Source organism: Podarcis melisellensis (genome assembly GCF_964234715.1).
Source record: "Podarcis melisellensis genome assembly, chromosome: 6".
In the NCBI taxonomy this organism is placed as follows: Eukaryota; Metazoa; Chordata; class Lepidosauria; order Squamata; family Lacertidae; genus Podarcis; species Podarcis melisellensis.
Window position 1 is genome coordinate 26,043,147 of NC_138538.1, and position 12,678 is coordinate 26,055,824.

The 12,678-nt window shown below is 41.8% G+C and overlaps 1 protein-coding gene across 17 annotated transcripts in view; it reads left to right on the forward strand.

Moving 5' to 3' along the window:
* The window catches only part of PTPRT (protein tyrosine phosphatase receptor type T), a 591,983-nt gene extending 582,971 nt beyond the window's left edge, over window positions 1-9,012 (forward strand). For all 17 annotated transcript variants that reach the window (XM_081916619.1, XM_081916633.1, XM_081916621.1 and 14 more), the window contains one exon: window positions 269-9,012. In XM_081916619.1, coding sequence (XP_081772745.1) covers window positions 269-322 — 54 coding nt within the window. In that variant the 3' untranslated portion in view covers window positions 323-9,012. The remainder of the gene's footprint in view (window positions 1-268) is intronic.
* Window positions 9,013-12,678: the final 3,666 nt, after the last annotated feature.

Genomic DNA, 12,678 nt, shown 5'->3' on the forward strand with positions numbered 1-12,678 from the left:
AAGTTTGGCTTCTTTGAGGGGAAGTATTTCAATATGAGTAGGAAAATGAGAGTAACCCTAAACACTTTTTAAAGAAAAAAACAGTGGAAATAGCCATCTCCTTACATCCCTGCTCAGAGTAGACACATTGTCCATTAATTTCAATGGACATACTCTGAACAGGACTCATATTGGAGACAATCTAAACTCACGTGCTCAAGTAGAACAGGAGGATGAGGCTTGTAATCACTCTTTTTTCTCATTAGGCTCTCTTTTTCTTCTCTTTTAGGAACAATATAAATTTGTATATGAGGTTGCACTGGAATACTTGAGTTCATTTTAGCCCATGAAAGGTGGAGAGCTTGCTGAATTCCCAAAGCCCTGATGTCTGAAGGGCACTGGTTCCCCTCGTACTTAAAGGGAGCAATGGGGTGAGGAAAGCAAAGCTCTTCACCCTGGAGCGAGAGACCAGGTCAGATCTCAGTGCCATTGGAAGGAGGAGGGATCTGCTACCATCCGCTTTCTCCAGGAACGTCTCTCACTTTTTAAACAACCTACTGTACAAATTGGCAAGCCACGAGGCAGGCTGGAAGACTCTGATTTCTAATCCTTTCTGACTGCTTCACTCTGCCATTTTGGATGTGTATTTTTGTTTCTCCTTGATACGAATGGGGAAGGGGGATTACTGGAATAATCAGTCGCCTTTCAACTCCTCTTTCTCTTTGCCTCCCCCACAAATCCTCACTTTATGTTTTTAGTTTTCTATATCAGCCATTTGGCAAAAGAGGAAAGCTTCAGTAGACCCACGTTAAGGCTTTCAGCACAGTGAGTCTTTGTGATCAGTTTTTCAAATGAAAAGGCCACTGCAATGAAGCTGTAATTTTCTGTCTGCTCCCATTGTCTTAGAAGCAGGCCATGGAACCAAGAGGCTGTTGGTGAATTTGCTGCCTTGGTTGCTACACAGTGCTACTCAATTTCCAATGTTGTGCATGGGTTGGTTCATAGCGGCTGCAGCACTGGTGAAGCAGTTCTGTTAAATTGCACCTCCTAGCCATCTAAATCAAAGACACCCTAAAATTATCTTCATGCTTCAAACAATTATTGGTCTTTGGTTTGTAATGAAGTTAATTGAGTTTTACTTTAAGTACTTGTTTGTGTACAGTGTCTCTTTATAAGCAGGATGTCATTGAGGGGCAGGCTTGTTATATATCTGCTGGTTGTTTTGCAGTACACGCAACTTGGAGGTTGTCTGACCTTCTATATAGTCATTTTCTGAGGGCAAGTTCTGTAAGAGAATAGGTGATAATGGTCAGTCTGGTAGGCTCATCAGAGATGCAACTCCCTGTTTTGGCAAGGGGCACTAGTCTGCTATAACTGAACCTGTAAGAATGGGTGACAGAAGTTTCACACCATCTAACGAACTGAGTTATTAGAGGAAATATAACATGTGAACTCATGAGTTTGCAGCATAGTCAGGTTTACAGGTTAACCTTGCCAATCAAAATTCTCAAAACAAGCAATGTGATGTAGACCTATCTGACTGTGAGAGTCGAGAGATGATGTAGAGTATTCATAACTCAGAACAAAGGAGATTGGTAAAGTATAGAATTGTCACAATGTACGTGAGATCTGACAGCTCTCCAAACAATCCTATTCCAGATTGGTACATGGTAAATTGATGGTTATGCCTCAAAGCAGAACACTTAGCTTTTCTAAATTTGTAAAAGGCAAGAGGAGTATGCTATATCCGTCTCCAAATATAGGAACTGTTGTTGTTTTTCCCTTTCAAAAGGACAGAATTCAGGTAGAAGTTGGCAAGCACACACAGAGGGTTGATGTTGGTATATTAAGGAAGACAGGGGGAAGTTTTATTCTGCAGATTTTTCTGTGAAAGCCTAAGAAGCAATTCTTGGAAACATACACTGGACAATTCTGCCTTGCTGTCTCAGGTCAACAATTATATTTTGAAGCTGTAGAACCGTGTGTAAATTGGATAATATGAAATGGCTGGTTGCTGTTTCATCGTGGGCAGCCAACCCTATTGAAATGATGCAGCTGTTATAGCTGTTCATGTATTTTTATATGCTTAGCCATCAGGCTTCTTTAAAGAGGTGCAGAAAGAAAGAAAAAAATTGTCTCCATCGGTTTCAACCCAGTCCATCATGTTTGCTAGTGTGGGGTTATGCAGCAGCAGCTCTATCCTCCCAGATGACAGGAGCCATTGTGCGAGATGTGATGGCCAAACCTGACACATGACAAGTATAATTACCTGGAAAGTAGTCTTAGCTGTAGCATCTCCCAAGAGCTCTTCGCCCATCTTGGCTCATCACATACCAGCTTTATGGTCTCACAGATGCCCCTTTACATTTTTATCTTTCCAAATGCTTGCCTCATATATTCTACCAAGAAGTAAGTCTGAATGATTCCAGTGGGTCTTACACTCCAGGTAACTGTATTTAGGCGTACATGCAAAAGAGGATATGCACTGCCATATTCACAGTGCATTTTCCCATCGTCATTACACACGTAACTGGCGTCGTTGTACATCGCTTATCCTATTTGAAAGCACAGAAGTCTCTAAAATACTATAATGTAGGCCTGAACCATTATCACTCATTGCATCCATATAATTTGCAAATGTTCAGCAATTTTCACAGGCGATTAATGCTCCCACCATCCACTCTGGTAGACTCACTCGATTCTGGTAGACTCATGTCACCCCAATCTCTGAGCAATGCGAGATTCCAGGGGTTCCAAGCAGTTACCCAGGGTTCATGTTTCCTTCCTTTCAAACCAACCACAAGCTGGAAGAGGGCTCCACCCATTTGCCATCTTGCATAGAGCCCCTTTCCTTTGCTTCCCTTAACATCACCTCAACAGAAAGCTAGCCTGGCTTATATTTTACATTTGCTGGATCCAGGGGTTAGGAGGGTCTCCGCATTCAGCCTACTTTCCCCCTCCCCAAACTCATAACAATAATATCATCAAATTACTTCCTGTACAGGCTACTTACCTGCAACAGGAAGGTCACAAACCTACCTAGAGTTCACTATACTTTTTAAAATCCGTTTCAAAATAGAGCAAGAACACTGTCTTAGTCAAGTAGAATTAGAAAGCTATTCCACAGTGCCCCACAAACTGCACTAATTGGGACTAATAAGCCCCAGAACCTCAACCCCAATCAATTCCTATGTCAGTGTCCTCATGAAAACTCTAAACAGCTGGGCAGAAATTTGGGTTGTTTTTGTTTTTTGACCTTTGTTGAAGATTTCATCAAAAAAGCTCACAATTGAAACAAAGATGAACAACAAAACAATTACATACACAATAATATTCAACAGTTCAGTCGTGAGTAGATCGGTCATCAAATAAATTTGAGTCACAAAATGCTCCACTCAACAGTGTGCAGGTGGTAAAAGCTGAGAGAAGAACAAAGAATGGGTTTTACAGTGGGGTGGGGTGGGAAAGCGTGTCGTGTACTGTAGTAAAAATGTTGATCGCTTGACTCAGGTGACGCAATTTAAAATCCAGCCAATTTCTCACACAGGCCAGAGCTGGCATCCTGGCCTGATCCCTGCAGGTAATCAAACCAGACATGATGGCCAAGATGTGTGGACATATCCCCTGCCATGTATTTTTCTCAATGAAAATCATTGCCCCCCAAAGCTGCTATTTGCCCACATTAGAACAACATATAGGAAACCGAACTAAGGCAGGAGGATCAAATCCTTCTCCTTACCTGTCAAGTCCGGAGGCTCATGACATCTCTTTTTCAGCATTGTGAAAGTTGCACCTTTCTTGAAACATTTTCTTTGGCCCCGATGATCTGTGTAAGAAACACTTGAATTGCTAGCATGGGTATTGCTACTTTCCTTGGCTTACTCATTTCAACAGCAGGTTGGCGATTGGGGGGGGGGAGTTTTTCTGTTAATCAGAAATAATTCCATACAAACCCCTGCTGATGTGATTCTATCCTCTGGTCATTTCATTAATAACTAGGCACTCAGGCTTTAGACACATTGATTTTTGGCCTTTGAAATATAGTGTTAATTTCCTTTTTTTTAAAAAAAAGATATAAATAAATAAATAAATAAATAACAGTTGCAATACTGCAAGACATTTTAATTTAGAAGGCACCTTTAATTAGTAATCCCTTTTGCTCTCAAGATATATATTTTTACAAGTTCACTGGGAGGGTAAAATCATTAAATCCCAGTGAAACAATCTTTGTTTTAAATGTGGAAGTAAATAACACTATTGCAGCTAAGGAAGTTGCAGCATTGAAAGCCAATGTATCTGATTCAGGGGTGATGGTGGAACTATTGTGAATTGCATACCAGGCCTACCATTGTCAATGCAGTGGGGTCATGTTGCAATTCCTCTGCACCCAGGGAGGGGAGAAAACCTGTTTGGGGCATATAATAATCTGGAAGAAACATATGGCTCTGGTGTTGTTGGAAACATGTGAACCTGTTCTTTGGTCAAAATCTGGAGCTGATGAATGGCCCATTTTATGATCAGATACTGGAATCAAGAATCACAAAAGGTGAACTATAGCATACATATGTTCAATGTTATTTAGAGAGAGAAAGAAGGGATGTGGAAGAAAGGCAGCCACAAGGATGAGCTGAAGATATGTCTAAATGGGAGCATCCCATGCTTTCAGTTTGGCATTGAGCCAGACGTAGAGACAACAGTACCTGAAAACAGGTACTATGGTATGTTTGACGCTGCATGCCATTTTCTAGTGATAATCCCTTTACTGATGTTGATCCTCTGATTCCACCCAGTCTGCTATGCACACACCTGTGCGTGTAGATGCAGTGGCAAGATCCACATTGGCTCATGGCATGAAGTTGGTGGGAATGGTGCACTGAATCAGCACACTAGCCCCGAAAAATTATCAGGTTGGGAATGCAAACACTGAAAGAGTGAAAGAGAGGGGAGGTGGAGGTAGAGAGGAACAGAGAGAAGAGAGAAGAGAAGTATCACAAGTGAGAGTGCAGCCTTTCTGGGAATTCAGTTGGTAAAAGGAAAAGTACAGATTTGAACTCCTTTGTTTCTGATGCTGTATGTGAGAGTACAAAGAGAAGCTTGTGGAAGTCAAGAATGTCATTATTAGCTAATGTACTTGGTCACAGACCTTGTTACATTGCACCAGGAAATGTTTTGTGAACTCAGAGCACTGGCGCATCTGCTTGGTAAAAACATGATGCTGAATGAGAGAGCTTATCCTAGAATCAGACCTTCTTTTTTATAGCTCAGTGTGATATATGCACACATATTTCAAATATAAGAAAATGCACTTTAAAAACAACAACACATATATAAATTAGAATACCTAAAACCAAATTAAATCAGTGCAGTCAACAGCTGAGTGGCCGGGGCAGAGGGGAAGACAGAGATGCACTAAGCAAGATTCACTCAGCAAGGTTGGAGACAAGACAATAGACCTGAAGAGCATTTTGGAAGTGGTATGAAAGAGAGAACACTGCCATGGTAGACTCCTTTCAGGTCACTGCTGATTAAACTGATTGTAGGTCTTGTTTTCTTAGATTTGTTCCCTGTTCACATTAAGAACAAATAATGCAAAGCAAACCTCTCGATGATGTAAAATAAATGCTTTTTTTCCCCTTCAGCTGCAGCATTCACATAGCAAAACTGTGTAGGAGGTCTTATTATGATTATTTTCTAATGACATAATAGCAGAAGTCCTTGAGATGAACTCCCAGCTTCCAAAGGGGCTCCATGTGGGCAGTTAATTAGAACAGATATGTATAGTGTTTACTGGTGTATGTGTGTGTGTGTGTGTGTGTGTGAAGGAGGGCAGAAATGTGACCTAATTTTCTTAACTGAGCTAGGAAAAAATGTGTGCGGCATTAGACTGTACACAGATGATCGTTATATTGACCATTGACTGTGCATTAAAGAGCCAAAAGGCTGTGCTTGATATGTTCCTTGAAATTTGAGCATCAGTAATACAATAGTGTTGAGTGATGACTCATTGGTATAATTGCTGTTATTTTTATTTACTTATTTATATTTTGTTTTTCTGCAAACCTTAGCACAAGCTTTGTTTTTAGCAATTACAATGTGCAAGCTTGTTGTCCCTATCAGAAGGCCATCTCCAGCTAATATCCAAATGTACTTTCCCCCAAGTCCTACTGGACTAGCAATCCATCCTATCATCATTTATTGCCCCATATTATTACATTTTAAAAGAATGCAACTCCCTTGGCACATCTCGTGTGGAATGCTTTACATTATCTGATTCATCAGCCTTACGAGACTGCTCACTTTTATTTTGCTGTCACAGGACAATGAGCTAGAGAACAGGGGCTTCACCATGACCACCTAACAGACATTAATGAAGCTCCAGTAAGGATAGCTGTGGGAAGCCTGGTAAAGTTGGGATGGCAGTGAATTTTGTTGCATTTTAAATACCGGCAGGTTATACTTGGTTTCCACCATTGTGTGGAAGCAGAAGCACTGGTTGTTGAAAAATATGGCTGCCTGAATCCATCAATAGTGTTACTAAAGTTTATCCTACTGCAGCAATAGTCCAGGAATGTGTATACAGTGGTACCTTGGTTCTCAAACTTAATCTGTTCCTGAAGTCCGTTCCAAAATCAAGACGCGCCTTCCCATAGAAAGTAATGCAAAATGGATGAATCTGTTCCAGACTTTTAAAAACAACCCCTAAAACAGCAATTTAGCGTGAATTTTACTATCTAATGAGACCATTGATCCACAAAATGAAAGCAACAAACAATGTATTGCAGTCATACAATCAATCAGTAGCTGAACTGGGTTCCACACAGTCACAAAAACAAAACAAAAAGAGCCGCAAAAACAAAAATGCAAAATAAATAGCAAAAACAGACAGACCACAGAGTAATACTCAAATTGGAAGCGTGGCGCTCAAATCGGAGCATGTTCAGCTTCTGAACAAAGCTTGCAAACCAGAACACTTACTTCCAGGTTTGCAGTGTTTGTGTTCCAAGTTGTTTGAGTACCAAGGCATTTGAGAACCAAGGTACCAATGTATATGTGTTAGGGAAGGAGAGATTGGGAGAAGTCAGAGAGAGGGAGAAGGAAGGTGAGTTGGAGTTATTGGAGGTTGTAGTTTTGCACAATCTGGTTTGTATGCCATGTCGTAGAACACAAATAGTCTTTTCATGCTTGGTCCATGGTAACTACACAGAAACCTTCTACACATGGATTCCAAAGTTAAGAGATTTACCATGAGCTGCATCTGGGACATTCCAGAGAGAAAACTATTCTGTGGTATATAGCACAATCCTACACTTTTCTACACATCCTGCTGAGTTAAAGGAGTTGTACTTCTAAGTAATGGCAGCCTCACCTGCTGCTCCCTGCATCCCTCACGAACATATGCTTTAGTTCATGCTCGCCAGCCATTCAAGGCTATAAAGCTCATTCAGCAGTGCCTTTGAGAAGAGTATTGATTCTGTATTGTTAAAGATTATTTTAGGCTTGAGGAGTGCTTGACATTCTCCAGCCTCCACCACCCTTGAAATAAATGAGACAAGCTGAAATGAAATTAATATTGAGCACAGGATGATGGGAGTGGGGAGGGGGGGGGGAATCTATTCAAATCATGCCAGTATGCTGTATGTGCTTCTTATGTGGATGATGACAAGTTGGCCTTGAACAGATCAAAAAGTGCATTTAGGTTTCAGCATTGTTCCTCCGCCTTGTTGGCAGAGATATTTAACCAGTAACAAATTTCCCAATATGCCTCACAACTTTCAAAGTCAAAACGATGCTGCCTTGGAACTAATTAAGCAACACCGCTGTATTCTTCTCGCTCACCTTTGTTATGTCAGGAATAGAACTGCAAATGTTAGCGTCTATTTTTCTATCACAGTCTGGCTGGGGAGGCAGGGTGGTGGAGGAAAAACACCTCACTAAGGAGATGAAGAATTTCACACACACAAACACACACAGAGAGAAGTGTTCGTTCGAGGTTTCGTGCACAGTCAATGTGAACATCTCCTCACCTTATGATTGGCTTACTTTCTTGAGGAGCTCTTCACAGACCTAACAGCTAGAGACTATTTTTAAAAGTAGCTCATTTGTTTTTTAAGAGAATGCGGCGGCAGCTGCAGCAAGCGCCTGGCTGAACCCAAACACGATAACAGTAAATCTCTGAAATCTCTCTGCGCCACTAGAAACCAGATTGCCCTTTACGAAAAAGAGATCATTTTTCTTGTACTTTTTCAACAAAGGTGTCTCTGCCATAAATTCTTGCCCATGTCTCGGACACCAAAACAACTCAAGCTTGGTAATGAGAAAAAATGTATGACAAAAAAAAGGTGGTGTTTATAGGTTTGGGAGCAGAGCGAATGTTTGAGAAATGTGGCCTGAACACACTTCTCCTTTTCAAACCCAAAAACAGTTTTTGCCACTAATTTGGACCTCATGCTGGTTTCATTCATTGCAGTTATTCATCCCAATGGCGTTAGCTTTAACTGATCATGTGGTGCTGCACTAAGAAGGTGCATGTAAAACATTGATAACAGCTTGAGGTTGTGGGTGAAACTATGGAGGTTTGGTGTCTAAGAATCCCACTGCCTGCTTTGTGTGTGTAGCTTTCCAGAAGCAATGTTAGGTTGCAGCTGCAAAAGGAAGAGTTAACATGTCTCATCATTTGCTGTTTGCCAGCAAGCTTTTGGTAAAAAGTCCAAGCAGTTATGGCTGAAATTAATTGTTCATATTTGTGACATTCTTGCCCTGTTATCATCTCTCTCTCTGCCATTCCCTTCTTTTTAAATCATTTAAGACCCAATTCACAGAACCCTTTGTGTCTGAGAAATGTCACACAAAGGTTACTTTTACAATTGGCATCAAAAAGCAGTCCTGTAAGTTTTCTTTAGAATGCAACTTACCCTATCCTGAAAAACATACAAACACACATACCCCTACTGTGATTGTGGGTGTGTGTCACATTTTGGTGGCTTTTCCCCAGATTAAAAATAGCTTTGAGAATCAGGTCCTATTCACACATTTTTTTAAAAAAAAAAATGCAATTGCAAATTCACTTCATCTGGCCTACACAGATCATTTAGGAAGGGCTGGGTTAAACACTGATCTACCCCTTTCTTTTTCCTCTTTTCTGTTCCCACCTCCCATCCCCACCCGCTCCCTGTTGAAACCAAGAGGTACTGGCATCCAACAAAGGCATTGTGCCAACAGCATTCTTGTTATGTTCTCCCTGCAAGGCTAAGGGGGTTATAACTGTGCCATCAATATCCCAAGCTAGCTAGAAGTTCCCTGTTTTAGCTCCTTTGATCCAACTCTTTGCTAGCTGGGAGGGGTTGTTGCATGAGAGCTAAATTTATTTTCATTTGCAGTATCCCCTGGATGCTTAAGGTTACCAATTAAGCTCACTTGTACAGTTTGGATGTTTGATAGATAAAGCACGTATTTAAAAAGGGGGGGAAAGAAAAAATATATAAATACAAAAAAATCAGCACTGTGCGTTCAGAGTTCTTTTCTTTCTAGTTTACAAGAAGGGAAGGTAAAAAAAAATGTCAAGTCAATGAATATCAGATATATTTTTTGACTGTACATTACAGTGGTGTAATCTTTTTTTACAACTGCAAGTCCATCTTATTTATTCTTGTAAATGTTTCCCAGACAATGTTTGTAAAATGGGCTGTGTTGCAAAATCCATACAATAAACCTGTGATCCAAGATTAATGTTTTACTAAGAGATTCTTGCACTGGTGCTTTTTTCTTTTGCATGGAATTCAGTGAACGTGAACAGAAAGGGGAGTTCAAAATCTGGTTGCCAAGAACAAGGCACACAATGGTCCTCCTGTAAAGCTCAATAAGAAGATAAGCCTTGGAACAAACACTGTGTTTACAATACAGAAGCGTCAATGCCAGGCAAATCAGTCTGGGAAGCATGGGAACCTATTCTCTAGGTTGGTGTGCAGCAGATGCATTCCTAGGCTGCCTTGCGCCCTTGGCAAGAAATTGTATCCATGCACATACACACAGACACACCCTGCCGAAAAATCACTTTACCACAACATCCCCATTATTTGTCTAAAAATACTGCTAAAATGAAACGAATCCCCATCAATTTAGTTGTGAATGCTTTAATTCCATGGATTAAATGTTCTATATGGATGTGAAGGTCTGATGAGGGCTGGTGTGTTCTAGCATTGGGTCACCCAACAGTGTTCAGGCAATGAGTCCACTGACTGAATTTGGGCTACGAAAGGCAACCCAGAGCCCACAGTCTCTCATCTGCTTGGTTTGTGGAACCAGGGAGCTGAAGACACAGGAAGAAAGGTAGCCCAAAGTGGCTGTTGGGAGGGGCTGCCCAGAGCTTAGATTCTCTCTTAACACTTCACAGCCAATCTGCCCCCCTCCCCACAAAATAAGGGGTACATGATGGCCAGCTTATTTGCAAATAGTCGACCTTGTAATGTTTACATGGGCACAATCCATTCAATGGGACCAAGGCTGCAACCCTAGCCATACTTACCTGGGAGTAAGCCTCGTTAAATTCCTTTACTTCCAAGTATGCATGGCTAGAACTGAGCTGTCACTTCCTAGCTACTGATCGCTATCCATACTTACTGGGAAAAGCATCTCCCTCCAAGTTCAATGGGGCAACGACACTGACTTAGGACTGATAATCCTCACTGAACGGAGGCATGTGCAGCCCTCCTTCATAACTAGGCTATAGCAATGAGCTTCCCGTTGAATAAAGCAGCTTGAGAACTGTTGTGCTGAACCCCAGGAAGCTACAGACCAGAGAGGCGCATTAACGGTCTGCAAAAGCTTAGAGGTCTCAGAGTCCTGAAGTCTGGCAATTCTCCAAGTTTTTTTCTTATATGTGCAAAGCATTCGGCTAACTTCACAATTCTGCAACGATTCAGTCCTTCCTGCCAATGACCAACAACCCACTTCCAAAGATGCACAGCCCACAATGTAAGATGAGCCCCTTTATACACGTTATATGCCTAATCTGTCCAGTAACACCAATAAGGAAGTCAGCAGATTCAGCCAAGTGCATCTCAAGAATGAGAATGAGTCAGCTCTTTGCTCCTTAATGCAATTAACCCATTACCTGCACTCCTTAACAGTCTTATCCTGCATGAATTAGACATTTAAAGTCATCCAAGTTGGTAGCCATCACCGCCTCTTGTGGGAGCATAGGTCCATTATGTGCCAGTAAAGCAGCAGCTTGGAAAGTGAAAAAGCTGGGTTGGAAGGCACTTTGGCTGTTGGGCATGTTCCTTTAGACCACAAGAAAGAACCTTCCAGATCAGACCAAAGCCCCACCAATTTAGAATTCTGTTCCTACAGCAGTCAGCCAGATGTTTATGGGGGAGGGAGCTCACTAGCAAGACATGAGTGCAGTGGACTTCTCTGGCAGTTTTTTCCTAGCATCCGGCGCATAAATCATGTCCTCCCTAAAAGAGGGCATGTGTTGTGGTGATATCTAGAGACTGACCTCTTGGTTGTGGGTGGGTCCATTGGATAGCCACAACACTCAATTGGTAGGTCCCTCGATGCTGGGTTTCAATCTGGCCAATGGGGTTGCAGTCTAAACAGATCGAGGGACCTATATAAACCCATGCACGTGACCCAGAGCTTCCTCTTTTGGCTTGTGCATCAGAACACCCGCCCACCTCTCCCTATATTTAGGACCTTTTGTGATTGACCTTGCTATGCCGCCGTGTGTCGTCTGTTGTTGGGACAGGGGCACGGCAGGAATTTTCCCACTTGGCTGATTGGCTGTTGCCATTTGAGTTTCGCCTGCCACGTAGCAATTTGTCACAACTTTTAAGGTTGTGGATAGGCTCTGGTTCATGTGATAGGGATGCGAGAACACTCTCGCCATCCCTATGTGAAGAGTATTCCGTTAAAGGAATCCAGGGACTAAACTTGGTTTGGCCAACCCCCGAAAAGGGGTTGTGCCCATGCCTGAGTCCAGGGGAGCATCTGGGGAGTGAATAGAGTCTGCTCCCAGGCTTTTCACCTTCCTCAGGTGTTCACTCTTGGCTGACCTATGATAGAGCACTACCTGCAAGGGTGTAGGGAGCTAGTCAAATGCAACCACTCACTTTTCTGTAATCAATAGAGTTGTGGCCCAAATTCTGCCAAAATCCTAAACTAAAATTTGAGTCAATTGTGTCTTTATTTAGGAGGGAGGTCTCTGGGTCTGAACACGCAACTGCATATGTTCCTGAAAGTAGTTTATAGCCATCGTGACTAATAGCCATTATTCGTCATTTAATCTCATTTTAAGGCCAAATTGGTGGCCATCACAACATTGTGTGGTAGCCAATTCCATCATTCAACTATATGCTGGGTGTACTTGCTTAGAAACTGCATGGGCCCTTGAAAATTATCAGTTTTGGGGGAATGAGTGTGATACATACACATAAGCTAATACTTCCATCAATCAATAGATTTTATTGCATTAGCCGTATGGCCATAGCATAATATACATAGAAATAACAACATAAAATGGGGGTGGGGAGGTAAAAGTAGATATCGTCCTAGCTCCTTGTCCTTGTACAATAAGGCTACTTGGAACTTCATTTGATTGTGTGGCGTATCAACTACAGCTGTGGTATTAAAGAAAAAGTTGGTGCCGCTTTCCTCTTCATCACACTAAGCAGGAAGTTAGCTGTCATCTCTGTGATCCAA